The following is a 16577-nucleotide window of genomic DNA, read 5'->3' on the forward strand; positions in this document are numbered from 1 at the left end:
CAGGGTTAAGTGACTTGCCCAAGGTCCCACAGCTAGGAGGCACAGTGGATAGAAGCACTGGGTTTAGAGTAAGGAAGTCTGGAGCTCAAATCCAGTCTCAGGCACTTACTGGTTGTGTGACCTTGGGTGAGTCAATTAACTTGTTTGCCTCAGTTTCTTCAGCTCTAAATGAGGATAACAACGGCACCTATCTCATAGGGTTGTTATGAGAATCGAATGAGATAATATCAGTAAAATGCTTAGCACAATGCCTGCCACATAGTAGGTGCTATATAAATGCTAGCTATTATTGGTAATAATATCAGAGACAAGATTTGAACTCAGGTCCAATGACTCTAAAGCCAAAGCTCTTTCTAATAAACCATGTTTTCTTAATTGATGACCTGACAATGCCCAGATAGCTGATATGATTTCCACCTCAGTAACTCATTATTTCCCGTCCATTAAAATGAATTTTATTTTTTGCAATATTATTTAGTGTAAATACTTTCTCCATAATCTTGGAGAGATCTTGCAATACCACAGTCTGAAGAATCAGATTTGTGGGGGCAGCTAGGTGGCGCAGTGGATAGAGCACCAGCCTTGGAGTCAGGAGGACCTGAGTTCAGATCTGGCCTCAGACACATAACACTTACTAGCTGTGTGACTCTGGGCAAGTCACTTAACCCTAATTGCCTCACAAAAAAAAAAAAAAAGAATCAGACTTGTGGGTTACCCAAATACATCATGGACATAAATAGGTTTTAGCACATTTCAATTCTAGAGGAGCTAGAAAGGGAAGTGAATGACTGGAAAAGTCATTGGGTTGGCCACTTAGCAAGAGTAAGCGGCAACAGATGGACAGATAGGGACAGCTAGGTGGTGCAGCCCTGGAGTCAGGAGGACTGAGTTCAAAATCCAGCCTCAGACACTTGACACTCACTGGCTGTGTGACCTTGGGCAAGTCACTTAACCCCATTGCCTAGCAAAAAACAAAAAACAAAAAAACAGATGGATAGATGATTCTTTTACTGGTACTCATGATACGTTTTTTGTTTTTGCTTTTTTTTTTGGCTAGGCAATGGGGTTAAGTGACTTGCCCAGGATCACACAGCTAGTGAGTGTCATGTGTCTGAGGCCAGATTTGAACTCAGATCCTCCTGAACCTAGGGCCAGTGCTTTATCCACTGCATCACCTAGCTGCTCCTTTTTTGTTTTTTTATGAAGGCCTCTATCACTCTGGATAGATACTCTGTGTGGTTTTATGGGAGAACATAGGCAAAGATCACAGAGGATGAAGAGGTATGGATGAGTTTTATGCTAGACCAGTGGAGTTTATGGGCAGCTAGGTGGTGCAATGGATAGAATGTCCTTCCTGGAGTCAGGAAGATGAGTTCAAATCCAGTCTCAGACACTTACTAGCTGTGTGACCCTGGGCAAGTCATTTAACCCTTATTGCCTCACCAAAAAGAAAAAAAATGTTAAGAGCTCCTGGGCTAGACTTTCTCTAAGGTCCACGAACCTGAGGCCCTGACTGTTGCAAAGCTGTCCAGGCTCACATAACCCCAAGCAGCCAGCCCAGAATTTGAACCTAGATCTTCTGACAACTTAATTCCAGTGCTCTACCGCCACAGAAACATTATGACTCTCCTACTATTCTTATCTCCAGACAGATCTATGTCCCACCCATCCTTTGCAAGTGAAGCCCATTCTGAAAGATCTCAAAGGCATCTGGACAGCACTGAGGAAATGGGATTTTCCACATCTCTCACCCATTTCAGTGAATCCCATTCTATGGATCACAGCTGCCAAGGCAAGGTTCTGGCAGTTGGGAGGTAGAGGGAATCTCCATCACCAAACTCTTCTCTGTGTGCTTTTAAAACTCCAGTATTGGTCCTCTTTCTAGCTCAACTGTTCCCAGGATGCCCCCCCCCCATTAGGCTGGGACTTTCCCAGACACAGATCAGGCATTTGCCCAGTGAGCTGTGAGGGAAGTTTCACTTTCTGTACTTTTCCAGGGCTGGCAGCGAGGCAGCACTGGTGACCTGAACCTCTGGAAGCTGTCTAGTGGTCTGTCACTCTAAGGCTTTACCCACATGGGTGCATCCTGCCCCTGACTCAGAGTTTTGGAAACACAGAAGGGCTTGGGGGGTGGGGGCAGGCATGCAGCTATTTTTTTCCCACTTCATTGGATCCTCACAACAACACCCAGAGGTAGGTCCTGTTATTAGCTCCATTTTACGGTTGAAGAAACTGAGTTAAATAGGTTAATTGACTTGCCCTAGGTCACATAGTAAAGTGTCTGAGGCTGGATTTGAGCTCAGGACTTCCTAATTCTCAGCCCAGTTCTCTATCCATGGGACTAAGGAGACCCAGGACCTAAAGCAGCTCCCTCAACTCTTTGTCTTATGCTGGGGAGGATGCTTGTGGAAAGTTTTAGTTTCTTGTTGTCATTTGTGTATATATATATATATATATATGTGTGTGTGTATGTATGTATGTATGTATGTATGTGTATGTATATGTATATGTATATATGTATATATGTATATGTATATGTATATATATGCATATGTATATTTGCATTTTGCATATATTAAGTCCTCACAAAGGAATTGTGGTGCTATTTCTTCATCCTGTGCCTTGTTTAGTTTAAACTAAAAAAGCCTCTGAGAATGACCTCATTTTCTGTGGGCATCTACCCTCTTCTTTGCCTTTTAGAGTTCCCAAGGGAGCCTTTTTTTAATGTCCTGCTGACATGAGAAGAGGGAGTGAACAGTGGCAGGGAGGAAGGAGTCGAGACCTGGGTTTCTTACCTTTCCTGTAGTCTTGATTCCCTTCCAGATGCAGAAATAGCACACAATCCAGGCAAGCAGGAGACACAGGGCCAGCTCCCAGCGCAGGGCTCCTATATCATGGATGCCCATTGTGATGCCCAGGACCCTCCTCCTAAAAGCCATGAGAAAAAGATGAGAAATGTAAAAGTGACATTGTCTCCCTGACCTCTGATTTTTATGGCAGACCCCACAGCTCTGGCGTCCTCCCAACCTCCCACAGTCATTCTGGGCATTAAGGGATCTAATCGATCCTCCAATCCAGCCGCCTCATCTGGTGGATGAGAACGACAAAGCCCAGTGAGTGATCCACCCAAAGTAACACAGTGAGTCCCTATCAGAGACACAGGTCTGCTAAATTCTTGTCTGGTACTTCTGATTATACCATCCTGCCTGTGCGGTCTGGGATGGAGGAAGTGGGTATTGTGTGAATGTACATGGGGCAGAAGAGGTGTAAACGTGTCAGGAAGGCACAAGAACTTTTGAACTTGTCCCCCTTCCCCTTCTTCCACCTCCCAGGCCTCACACATCTGGACTCCTTTGCCTGACCCGTGGAGAGAAGGGCCCAGCTACCTACTCCCAGAACTCGATGACTGGTGAGGTGCTATTGTTAGATGCCACCGGGCTACCTGAGCCTGAACAATTCAGAAAATCCACACAGTATTCTGCAAAAGACAAAAATTATAAATGATATAATCATGTAATTATAAAGTCAAACCTGGAAAAGATCTTGGAGATTAACTAGTCCAACCCCATTTTATAGAAGAGAAAACTGAGTCCCAGAGAGAGGAAATGATCTTTGTCAGAGGTCTACTAGCTACGGATGAGATGTGGCAAACATTTCCGCCTGCCTTTCTTTACTGCTCTAGCTCGTTGGAGCCCCCAGTCACATGTTCCCCAATAGAAATCAGCCCAGCAGCAACCTCCAAGCACACACACTGTTTCTTAAAGCATCTAGTCATTGGCTCCCTAGATTACGTCTGTGGAGTCTGTTCTCCCTCTCCTGTGACCTGCCCCAGGCCTGTTCTTGGTGAAGCTCTTAATTCTTCATTGTCATTAAGTATTTGAAGGTCTTGCATGTGGAAGAGGGTTTATACTTGTTCTGCCTGACTCCAGAAGGCGGTGCTGGAAACAATAGGTACGGGGTGAGAAAGGGCGATTTCGGCTTCGTTGGGGTGGGGATGGGGAGAAGGAGAGGGAATAAACAAACTTCTTCATTAATTAAAATTAAATGAATTTTAAATTAAATTTTAAAACAATTTAATTAATTGTTCAAAAAATGGAATGGGCTGCTTTAGGAGGCAAAGATCTACAGGCAGAGGCGGGGATGACCCCTTGTTGGGGATGTTAGATAGGGGATTCCTGTTCGGTTAGAATTTGGACTGAACGACCTTTGCGCTCTCCCTTCCAACGCTGTTATTCTGTGACCACTTACTTCTCCAACCCCTTGATATAATTCATAATTCTAGTCTGGTCTTCTAAAATGCGGTCTCCCCACTCTCAGCTTCTAAACCTCAGCAGACTTGATCCTGGATGAGGAAGGTAAAGGTCACTAGTCCCATTTTACAGATGATAGGACTGAGGCTCAGAAACACCAAATAATAGTGAGTCCGTTGGTAGAACCAGGACCAGAACACAGTTCTTCTGGTTCCAGGTTTAATATCCTTTCTACCACGCTATTGTCATTCACCTAGCGTCTCAAAGGTACCCAATTCATGTACCCTAGATTCCCCAAGACAGTCCTATATTTGAGATCCAGAGGCCCAGTCCCAAACGAGACAGTTTTCTCCAACATGGCTTACTAAGGCATACCTGTGTTCCAGAAATTGGTACAAGTTGTCCAGGGCAGCTGTGAGGTGAAGGAGCTGAACAGGTAGAAGAGGGCCCAGGCAAGAATAATAATGTAGTAAACATTTAGATAGGCCTCAATGACCACAGAAGCAATTCCAATGCCTACCGGAATCAGGGGGTTGGGGTGAAAGAGTAAACAACATAGAGAGATCTCCATTATTGGCAGAAAGTACATAGACACAATCTCCTATCTATGTATAGCAGGATGTTGGTGGTAATCAAAGGAAAACCAGATAAATGCAATATTAGCAACTCACATTTCTATATAACAGTTTTACCCAGTACTTTATAGAAAAAAAAATTACCTGTATTTAAAAAAGAAGAGGAAACTGAGCCTCAAAATTGGGGTTAACTTAGGGAGAGGAGGCCATAGGTCAAACCCAGGTCTCTTGAATCTAAAATCAATGTTCCTTCCATTACACCACATGGATTGCCATGGCCCCTGCCCTCAAATCAGTTAAGAACTTAGTCCCAATTAAACAATATGACAGCAGATGACCATAGGGAGGATTAAACAAAAAAAAGCAATAATAATTGATACATATATTGAATTTTGCATATATTAATTCCTCACAAAGTGCTTTGCCAAATTAACTCCTTGAGTCTCATAATTCCATGAAAGTAGATATAACTGATATAACTACACCCATTTTACAGATGAGAAAATTAAGGTTAAGAGAGATAGTAAGAGTTGGAGACAGAATTCAAAATCAGGTCTTCCTGAGTCCAAGTCTAACATTCTATCCACTATTACATGCTGGCAATCTCTGAACGAGATTAACAAATATGCAAGTAGACCATATAAGTATTAGCATTATATTTGTTTCAACCAATGTTTAATTTTAGGATATAGAGTGCTTCCTTGGTTCTACTGTAGCATCAAAGCGTAAAACAAAGAACACTGCTCCCGGAGAGGAAGGTGAAGAAGACTTGAGTGAGACCCAGTTTGTAGGTGAGACTGTAATCAGCTTTCTCAGACATCTCTCCTGACTGTAACTCATCTGGAAAATCCACATCCTTCCAGAACTCTCTGCATATGCAATGGAAACTTTAATTATGGTATCGGAAGTGAATGTTAACTCCAAGGGATTGTTTAATGTTCAATGTTCCACAAAAGCAAGAGTTTAAAAAAAAAAAAAAAGGTCATCCCATTTTCAACTCTCTACCTTTTCCAATTCACCTAGATTCCCCCACTTCAAGAAGAAAGGCTTTTCTTGAATTTTGCTTTGAACCGGACCTCTGGTCCTCTGGTGAACCTGGGGCCTATTGCTGAAAACAAGATGGAAGTACCATTTACATGAAGAAAGTCCAAGTGAGCTTTGAGCCAAAATGTTTCTCAAGTGAGGCGGAAGAAGAGAGAAGGGAGGAAAATTGGAAGCATGGGAAAAGAGGAGGTGGGACACTGAAGGCAGGGTGGGTCCATGGGTTCAGGCTAAAAAAGATTTTCAGTACATGTGCATACACGTGCACATATAGACAAACATCTTTTCATTCTTGAAGACACATGCTCGCCATTAGAAACATCCTGTCCTAAGGCATTTAGAGTCCGATCAAACAAAAAGATGTGGACAGGGCAAAAGGGGGTGGAGGAGGGAAGTGGGTGTGAGCAAAGCAATGAGCTTCTGTGTGTATTCGTGCATGGGTGTGTACCTCTGCACTCTCACTATGGACATTGGTGCCTGTTGGCAGAATATCAACCGTGTAAACAGTGCATGAGAGGGAAGGCTTCACCTGGGTTTTTCCTGCCTGCCTCAGCAGGGAGGGAGGAAAGGGCCAGACTGAGTATTTCAAGGGATACTGAAGATGTATGTGTGGAGGTATGAGGATAGGAGGTGTATCTTTGAGAAGCAAAAGTATATCATCCTTTCTCCCTGTCTCTCAACCTTCAATCTCTCCCTATCTACTAGTTCCTTCCTTTGTGGTTGCTTACAAACATGCCCAGGTCTCCACCTTAATTTTTGTCATTGAGTCATTTCAGTCAACTCTGTGAACCAATTTGGGGTTTTCTTGGCAAAGGTTTGCCATTTCCTTCTCCAGTTCATTTTGCATATGAGGAAACTGAAGGAAACAAGGTTAAGGGACTTGCCCAGGGTCACGCAGCTAATAAATGTCTAAGGCCAGATTTGAACTCAGGTCCTCCTGACTCCAGGGCTGGCATTCTATCCACTGCACCACCTACCTGTTCTTCCTCCTTATTTAAGCCTTTATTTGATCCTACCATCCCTGCTAGTTTTTGTCCTTTATCTGTTCTTTTTCTCAGCTGCACTTCTTGAAGGAAAAAAAAGCCTTCTATATTAGATGGCTACTCTTCTCCTCTCGCTCTCTTCTATATTTTCTACAACATTGTAGAAATTTTAAAGGCAGCTAGGGGTGTTGGATCTGGAGTCAAGAAGATCTGAGTTCAAATCTAACCTAGCTGTACGATCTTGGGCAAGCCCCTTAACATTTGTCTGCCTCAGGGCAGCTAGGTGGTGCAGTGGATAGAGCACTGGCCCTGAAGTCAGGAGGACCTGAGTTCAAATCTGGCCTCAGACCAAACACTTGACACTTACTAGCTGTGTGACCCTGGGCAAGTCACTTAACCCCAATTGCCTAAAAACTTAAAAAAAAATTGTCTGCCTCAATTTCTGTTAATTGGGGCTAACAATAGTACCTACCTCCTAAGGGTTGTTGACATTCAAGAAGACCTGTCATTTAAAAACTAAACTAAGACTTTTGGGACACCTAATATGTGTGTTCTTCTTCCCCATTAGAATGTGAGCTCCTTGAAAGCAGACTGTCTTACTTTTCTATCCCTATCTCCAATGCTTAGCATAGTGTTTGGCACACAGTGGGCACTTAATAAATGCTTATTTATTCATTCAATAGAGAGTATAATTTTCTGGCACAAATAATGTTTGCATTTATGAAAAGTCATTAAAAATGCCCCTTTGTTCCATTTTGTATGTTATGGAGGCAGCATGCTATAATAGAAAGAAGATTTGGGTTCCAAGTCTGGTTTTGCAGCTTAATACCTAGTTGACCCAAGCAAGTCACTAAACTTCTCTAGCCCTAATTGGCTTACTTGAAAAATAATCTAGGGTTACTTTCTAACTCTAAATACTATTGGGACTTATATTGCACCCTGGACATCTGTCTTACATACCCTTAACCCAACCTCTCATTGTCTCTATGGTGGGCACACGAAGGCTAGGAGAACAGGATTGGAATGTCCCACAAGACAATGTGGCAACAGATCCCAAGAACTGCCACCTGGAGAAAGCCCCTCTCCACTCTGAAAGAAAAAAGGCCCAAAGAAGAAAGGAAACCATGCATCTCTCTCCTTTCTTTTCAGAGGTGAGGGACTATGGGTGTGTGTATATATGTGTATATACATATATGTATGTATGTATATATGTATGTGTGTACATATGCATCTCTCTCCTTTCTTTTCAGAGGTGGGGGACTATAGATATATGTACACACACATACGTATATGCAATATATGTATATGTATGTATTGTGTACGTATATATGTATATATATTATCAGACGTCTTGGATGCATTGGTTTGTTTTGCTGAATTATTTTTTCTCCTACTTTCTTTTTATTCTTTGTTACAAGAAAGAAGAGATATATATTTGGAATTGTGGTTGATGTTAAAACAAATTATATCAATAATTTTTTAAAATAAAAGCCCACCCACCTTTCAGGCAGACAATTTAAGGAAGGGAATATGGCCAGATTTCTTGCAAACTCCTTCCACTGACCCATCATGGCCCTAGAGAGACTTTTAGGCTAAGTGTGAGAAGAGGGGGAGCAGGGACTGCACCTAAGTGCATATTGGATATTCAGTAAATCCATCCCTTCCTGTATAGAGGCAGTGAGCAGGAGGAAAGGGTGAAAGAGAGTGGGGGAACCTCTAAAAAGAGAGGACATAAGATAGCCCAAAGAAGAGACGAGAAAAAGGATGGTACTCACCCGCAAAAAGGGGACAGATCTTTTTCCAGGCTGTTATGCTGCCCTGACTGGTATACTGACCCAGTGCTGTCTCCAGGAAGAAAACTGGGATGCCACAGATAAAGAAGAAGATGGAGTAAGGGATAAAGAAGGCACCTGTGAAAGAAGAGAAGAACCAAGAGCTCAGGCAACACTGCCCTCTATAGCTTTCTTTCTCACCCTTTCTCCTTCCCCATCTCTTCTCTTGCATACCAACACCCTCCCACCATCCCACTCTATTCCCTTGCCCCTCTGCCCTCCCCCATACACATATACCCCTAGTCCTCTCCTGTATTGATCATCTGGACAGAGGTCCTCTTGGAGAGGATTTTCTGTTCTTAGAAAATAATCCTGGAGTACCACGGACTGCAAACAGGTATGAAATTTGGTACAGGCCTATAGACCCAAGCTATCGTTCAATTGACATAAGGCTAGGCCGAAGAAACAGCAGGCAAGTATTAATCAATCTATTAACGAGGATTTATTAATCATTTCCTATGTGCAAGGCAATGTGATTTTAGAACAAGCCCACACAACACACAGCCTGCCAAAGGATTTCTGGCGGCCAGCAAAAAATGTAGGGTTGCCACTGTGCAATCTCTTACTAGTCATGTGACCCACAGTAACCAACCATCATCAGTCCGTCTCTAGTCTAACCTATCTGGGGCTCGAAGAATTTTAGCCTATTTTAATTTTGGCACCTACCTACTGCCAAGTTGTATAGGTGTGTTTTAGAACGACCTTAAGAGCTGAAAGTGAGTGAATAAGACCCACATCTGTTAAGAGATGATATTTCTGAGCATTCTGAGCGCCAGAATTGGTCTATACAAGGCTTTAACTCCCCTTAGACCACTGCTTTTGTTTCCCATAGACAAGGTGAATTATTCTTTAGTCAGTGTAATGTTAATAAAACCACCAGATTAAGGAAATTTAAATAGTTTGAGGTGAAATGGTTTGCAAGGCCCAGGAGGGTAGAAGACAGTCTCTGTTTCCTCTCCCGCCCTTCCTCCAACCCAAGGCAATTAGCCAGTTGTGTCTTTCCCTGAAAGGTAACCTGTAAGTTTTATACTTTTAAAGAAAGTAAAGAAACAGCGAGGATCTGAGCCCCTGCAGGTGGGCATTTAGAGTGGGGTTTGAATTGTAGAGGTTTGCCTACACAGATATTTAGAGGTTGGTGAAGCAGCTCTAACTGTCCAACTAACCTCTGACAGGCTATGGAACATAAGTTGAGAGTCACCTCCAGTGGGGAGAGGGTTTTGTATAGGCAGCCATGTACAGAGGAAAAGAGCAACACCTAGATGAGGTGGGGGTGCTGAGCCTGGCCTAGGGCCATTTTACCTCCTCTCCCTCTTCCTCCCCATCATCCCATGCACTGTAATTCTTTGACCCTACTCTGTATCTCCATTTTTACTTTTCTAGAGGTATGGAAAGAGTGAGGTAGGTGCAAAGGGTCACTTAGCTGCGAGGGGAAGACATCGGGGAACTAACATCAGGTTTTCAAAGCAATGTTTTTCATGTACTTCCCACCCTCACCTGGCCTACCTCAAAGTGAACTCACCACCTCCGTTCTTATAGCAGAGGTATGGGAACCTCCAAACATTGCCTAGACCAATGATCTCTCCAGCCACTGATAGCACGAACTCCATCTTGTTAGCCCATTGGCCACGATCTGATGTCCTGATCTCCTCCTCCTCCACCTCCTCTCCTTCAGGGCCCCAGGAAACCACTGGGGGACCATCCTCCTGGATCACCACTTTCCCATCCATTGCACTAGGAAAGTGCTGAGGAAACAGGAGAAAGGAAGAAGCAACAAAGCCTGAGAGGAGAAAGAAGAGACAAGTTTTAAAGCTCCTTGAGGATGGAATCTATGTCATTTCACTGGTATCCCCAGCACCTAGGATTGGGATTTCCATATAAAAGTTGCTTACAACTCACTGTGTGACCTTGAGTAAGTCATTTCTTTTCTCTGGGGCCTCAATTTCCTCATCTATAAGATGAGGGGGTTAGATTAGGTCATCTCCAAGGTCCTTTCCAAATAAGTGTTCTGTGATTCTATAATAAATATCTGTGGAATTTAAGTGAACCGTTCTGTACTAGCTCCACCCCTCCCCGCCAGCAGCATTTGCTCTATTCCTATCTCAGAAGGTTCTACAGTGCTTTTACCCTCAAGTCCCCAATGCATCTAGCAATGATTATCACAATTGACCCTCACTACTGGGGGAGAGCAATAAGGGGCCAGCATTGTCCCCACTTCTCAGGAGGACAAGCTGAGGTCCAGAATGCAGCTTGCTCACAATCACATAGAGTTTCAAGGACAGAGTGAGGATTAGGAAGCAGGGCTCTTAATTCCCGACCAGGAATTCTGATTTCTGCCAACACCTTTCACCAGCACTAGCCTTCCCTTGAAGACCTGGGTCTCAGCTGCCTGAGTCAGCGGCCCTTGCCTAGCTGCCTTCAGGGCAGGACCACCTACCCACTGCAGAAAGAACAAATCACCCAATACCAAGCAGTGTTTCCAGGGGGCCTTTGGGGTCATCGCTGCTCCCTCTCCCCTTCCTCTTAGAGCAAGCTTGTTATCTCCCTGAGCCTTGAGAAAAATGGCCCATAAGCCTCTAGGATCGTCTCATCCTGCTGCACCAGATGATACAAGAGGCACTGGTTCTACAATTAGGATACCTGAATTCAGGTCCTGGCCTTAGGAGTGATTTGAGCTAATGACTCAACCAAGGGAGAGGATCAAATGATTCTGTGGGTGACGAGAAGTCAAAGATTAGGCAAGGCAGAGGTGACTGCACCCCTTCACCCCCACCAACTTTGTGCTCATTCTCAGGCTAAGGTTAATGATTTCCACAGGGTAAACAGGGGAGCCATCTCAGTCTGGGCATCTGATTGGGAAGGGAACAGAAGGTGGAGCCCATAGACAAAGCCAGAAGAGGAGGTTGGGGGAGGGGGAGAGGTGAAGAGTTAGGACAGAGACATCAAAGAGTCAGGAGATATAGAGGTTGAAAGGGATCTGAGGGGTCCTCCTGTCCAACCCTACCTGAGTGGGAATCCCCTCTACAGCATGCCAGAGAAATGGTCATCCAATCTCCACTTGAAGAATTCCACTGTCTTGTGGAAGAGGAATTAGACTTGTTTTGTCCTGATAAATCTCAGGAGAGAAAAAGATGACTTTCAAAGAAATGTCTGGTTCTGTTTCACCCATCCCTGTGCCTTCCCCTGGTGCCCCCACTATGCTGGAGAAGAGCAGGAAAGGTTGGGGATAGAGCAGAAGTCTTCACCCAGAAGGGCATCCCACTATGATGCTAACTGGCCTGCAGGGCAGGACCACCTACCTGGCCTTAGGAGTGATTTGAGCAAATGACTAAACCAAGGAGTTTAGTCTGAATCCTTTGGATTCAGTCAAAGGGCTGCACTTTAGGACCTAGAGGGCCACATGTGACCTCGAGGCGAAGGCTCCCCACCCCTGGACTAAACCTATCTAAGACTTAGTTTTTTCATCTATAAAATGGGAACAATGATACTTGCCTATAGTTTAACAGGGTTATTGCAAGGAAAACATTTCATAAATTCAAAAACATCAAAGAAAGGTGAAGTTGTCATTGTTATCATGGACATTGCTCCATCAGATTATGGAACACTTGAGAGTGGGAGGCTATTAAATAGAAAATCATCTGCGTCATAATTCTGTGCCTCTAAGGTCAAAGCAAAAGAAATGAGGCCATATGTGTGTATGCATGTGTGTGTTTTTTGTTTTTTTGTTTTTTGGGTTTTTTGTTTTTTTTTACCTTTCCATGCTTCAGTCATTCCTGCTATCTTCCTCCCAACTGCAGAAAAGGGAGAACAATTCCCACCTTTGCTTTTTTGTTGCACCCTCCCCACCACAGCCAGCTGGGGGTGGTAGAAAAATCAAAGAGAGCGTGTCTATAAAATGGTCTGTGCTTCTCCGAGGCTCTAGACTAGGAAATACAAGGGATTCTTTTTATTAGGGAAGATTCTGCTTGTTTGTTTGTCTCTTTAGCCCAGGCAATAGCCCAAGTTTAAGTCAGTTGGAAGGGTGTGGACTGGGGCCACCTGAGGTTGTGGAAAATTTTGAAGGTGACTTGGAGGGTGCAGGTCATAACAGGAATGATAAAGCATGCCAGGTGTGAAATTATAGTAATAAGTCAGGCTCAGTACACTCAGCACATAGGGCAAGGACGTGGTGGCAGGAACAAAGAAGGAATGGGACTTCCTGGACTAGGGGATGAAGGGGAAGAAAGGGAAAGGAGGATTTGCTGAAAGATGAGGAAGCTTGAGATGCTTGAGGTCTTGAGGACTCACTCTCACAGAGTCATCGGAATCTTGGATCAAACAGGCTCACCTGTAGCAATGTGATTCAGAAGTCACTTAACCTCTCCGAGACACAATTTCCTAATCTGTAAAATGAGGATAATCATACTTGCTCTACCCATCTTCTGTTGTCTTGAGAAAACTACTTTGTAAACTTTAAAGCATTAGATGAAAGGTAATTATTAACATTACCACAGTCACTCAGCCTTCAACAGATCCTCTAAATATGCCCTCACCTTTGACCCTGAGATTGCCAGGGAGGGGGGGTGTATTGGTTATAGAACCATAGAAGAAAGCTAGAAGGTTCCTTAGATGCCATCTACTCCAACTCCATCTTTTTACTGGTGAGTAAACTGAGACCCAGAGAGATTAATTGACTTACCCAAGGCCACACAGAGATTTTCAGAGGTGAGATTTGAACTTACATTCTCTGACTCCAGGGCCAGTGTACTACACTGCCTCCATCAGACATTTTTAAGTCTTTTTAAAAAAGTTTTTCAAGTGAACATAAAACCATTGCCTTAGTGGAAAGTGTCCTAGGCTGAGTCAAGAAACCTGAGTTTAAACTCATTCTGTTAGCTTAGGTATGTTGTATCTATTTGTATATATTTTATATTCAATTTGTGTATATATGTCATTTCCCCCATTAGAAGGCAATCTCCATGAAAGAAGTGACTTTTATTTTTTATCTTTGTATCCCCAGTACTTAGAGTAGTGCCCGACCACAGTTAGTGCTTAACAAATGAATAGTGTTGCTGCTGAATCACCTATTTGGGCCTCTATTTTCCTGTGTATGAAATGGGAGAATAAGTCCCACGGCATCCCCACCCCCAATGAATGTTGTGAAGATAAAATTAAAGTAGTATATAAATACAAGAGGCTATTAGGAGAATCTTTGTTTTTGCTAAGCCTCAGGTTGGGGCAGCCACTGGAAATCCCAAATCCCACCAGTCTCCAAGAAGAGTATCCTAGATGAAAGCCTCACTATTCCTAAGCTCTTCTGTTCTCCAAAATTGGAGAATCCAGACTTCTGGGGTCATGGACCACTTTGGCAGTCTTGGTAAAGCCTATGGACCCCTTTTCAGAATAATATTTTTAAATACATAAAAAGAAAATATGATTACAAGGGAAACCAATTAGATTGAAGTACCCTAATTAAAAAAATTTTTTTTAAGTTCAGAGATCCCAGGTTAAGAACCTCTGGAATAGGGGTTTGGGGTGAGGGGAATGGGGAAAAAGGGACCGGGGTCTCAAGACAAGATAGAAAGTAATGTGGGCCCTGACCTGAGGAAGCAAAGAGGCCCAGAAAAAGCAGAGATACACCAACACAGATCTAAGTGGGAAGCGACAAGGACAGGTAGGAGAAAGAGGCTAGCTTAGAACCATTTTTGCACAATGCCAGTGGGAAAAGTAACTTAAAATATAAAAATTGGTTTAGGTTAAATTCAAGTAAGATCTTCCAAAAAGACAGAGTATTTTACATATGAGAAGAAACCACCAAAGGAAGATCATCAATCTTCTTTCTTAGACTATATTTATAAGGAGGAAAGAGAACCTGTTTACCCATTCTCTGTGAATAGTTTAGGATCCGTATTTCCCATAGGCAAAAAATTGGACATTATATCTCCATGCTCTGTAATCCAGTGTTCCATTCTCGGCTTCCTGGCATCACCTCTCCAAGCCATCCACCCATCTACTTTAGAGGATGGAGTCTGGAATAGGGGGAGGGAGAGGAAAAGGGGAAGATAGGAGAGGAAAAGGGGAACGTAGGAGAGGGAGGGAGAAACCTGCTCAGTTTGTCTACGAAGACAGGAGCTCAGTCCCACGCTGGACTCTGCAAAAGTTGTAAGAGATCTAGCAAAGTCCAGTTTCCCAGCTGCCTTTCTAAGAACAGTAGTCAGATCCTGGTTCCAAGGATGAAATATCCCTCTGCACCCTGCCCCGGACAGGAGAAAAGCACTGGCTTCCTCACCTCTCCGTGCATTTGGGCAATGTCCACTCTCTGAGTGCCCACTCACTGAAGGTTCCAGGGATGATAGGATGAAGGTTCCCTGTTCTCTGAGGCCCTGCCCAATCTCCACACCCACATACCAATGCTGGTTTACACACACACACACACACACACACACACACACACACACACACACAAGACCACACACTCTTGCAGTTCCTAGTCACATCCCCGTGCACACAAATACCTGTGTTCACGGCACCAAAGCCTGAGGGCCTTAGTCCATCCTTCACACCCAGTGGACAAGTTTGTACGTTCGCTACCTTCCCCCCTCCTTCACTATCTCCTTCTTTCATGCTAGTCCCAGTCTCCTCTTCCTGCCCCAAGTGACACATGCATTCTTGTACATCCCTTCCTGAGTCATCTCAGATCCCAATTAGCTTTCTCTTTCTTGGAAAAGCATGTTACTGTCTCGGCTAACCCAGGATGGAGGGAGATACCTCTCACTACATCCCACCTCAATAACCAGGTTTTATTGCAGTCCACCTTCCTTCCCACCCCCAGGTAGGTCCTTGACCCACCATGTACCCAGCTTCCATACCCCCACTACACCGGTTAACTGGTTGCTAGCCAGTCTTCTACCCTACCTGGCACCTCTCCCTAATGTTCTCTTCTCCTTATCTCTCCCTTGTTGTCCATCCCATTCTGTTCTGGACCCCCTTTCCCTTGGGGCATGGCCCCTTCCTTTCTTTGGCAATCTCCCTACCCTCAGTCTTTCCTATCCAAACGTATCTATGTCTTTAGAAATCCAGGCGGTGAGATATCAATGAGGGGGAATGACATTTCCATGTCAAGCTTCCCCTAGAACTAAATCTTGCCTTTGCTCTCAGTGTATTAGGGAGAAAGGATCCCCTATTCTGTCCCTCTCTCCCCATCCTATGACTACTTTCTAGTCAAGGATCTTAAAGCTTAGCTAAATCTCCTCTAGTTCAGAAGAATCATTTCTGAAGGCAGCTTTCAGACCCTGTGACAACAGTCCCTCCATCTCACCTCAGTCCAAATCCAGGTTCCTGTGGTCAGCTCAGCGTTGGGCCATCGGGTCCTTGGGACAGGCACTCAGGAAGCTGCTGGCTTGCAAGAAAGCCAAAAGAAAGAGGGCCTGGGAAGGAAACACCACTCTACCTTCACTCCTCCTACTTTCCCTCCCACCTCCTGAATCCCATCAGTTGTCCCAGAACTCCCAGACAGAGAGCTGCTCTGTGTGTGTGTGTGTATGTGTGTGAGTGTGTGTTGCAGGCACCCTTATATCAGGAGGGAGGTGGCTGACAGAAACACCACAAGCAAAAGGAGGGACTGGCCGAATGTCTGTGAACATGATTACAACATCCAACCCCAGGAAGTCGAGTCCCCAGGGTCTAACCGACGCCCCCCACCCCCAACCTCCCAGTCCCTCCAAGAACACAATCTTAAAGGTTCAACTGAACTGAACTACTCCCTTTAAAGAGCCCAGCAGACAAGATCCTCTCATTACCAACACCAGTCATCTCCCCTCTCCTCTCAAATCTTTCAAGTCCAAAAGACCAGGGATGGAGATAAGTGGACAGGGTGTTACATAGTCCTCTCTGCTGAAGGCAGCAAGAGCTTGCCCACTG

The 16577-nt window shown here is 44.2% G+C and overlaps 1 protein-coding gene and 1 long non-coding RNA gene across 2 annotated transcripts in view; one reads left to right on the top strand and one right to left on the bottom strand.

The window, feature by feature from the left end:
* SLC6A12 (solute carrier family 6 member 12) overlaps nucleotides 1-11793 on the bottom strand; it is a 33855-nt gene extending 22062 nt beyond the window's left edge. Inside the window, exons 1-6 of the mRNA XM_027857349.1 lie at nucleotides 11683-11793; nucleotides 10201-10458; nucleotides 8625-8759; nucleotides 4626-4766; nucleotides 3391-3478; nucleotides 2796-2928 (exon numbers count right to left, since the gene is read on the bottom strand). Of these exons, the coding sequence (XP_027713150.1) occupies nucleotides 2796-2928; nucleotides 3391-3478; nucleotides 4626-4766; nucleotides 8625-8759; nucleotides 10201-10458; nucleotides 11683-11725 (798 nt within the window). The 5' untranslated portion in view covers nucleotides 11726-11793. The remainder of the gene's footprint in view (nucleotides 1-2795; nucleotides 2929-3390; nucleotides 3479-4625; nucleotides 4767-8624; nucleotides 8760-10200; nucleotides 10459-11682) is intronic.
* On the top strand, nucleotides 3538-8785 carry LOC114039556. Its single transcript, XR_003568685.1, has 5 exons — nucleotides 3538-3951; nucleotides 5511-5616; nucleotides 5849-6058; nucleotides 7853-8000; nucleotides 8701-8785. It is a non-coding gene; the product is annotated as an uncharacterized LOC114039556 (long non-coding RNA).
* Nucleotides 11794-16577: the final 4784 nt, after the last annotated feature.

Source organism: Vombatus ursinus, unplaced genomic scaffold (assembly GCF_900497805.2).
Source record: "Vombatus ursinus unplaced genomic scaffold, bare-nosed wombat genome assembly UNPS02012082.1, whole genome shotgun sequence".
Taxonomy (NCBI): Eukaryota; Metazoa; Chordata; class Mammalia; order Diprotodontia; family Vombatidae; genus Vombatus; species Vombatus ursinus.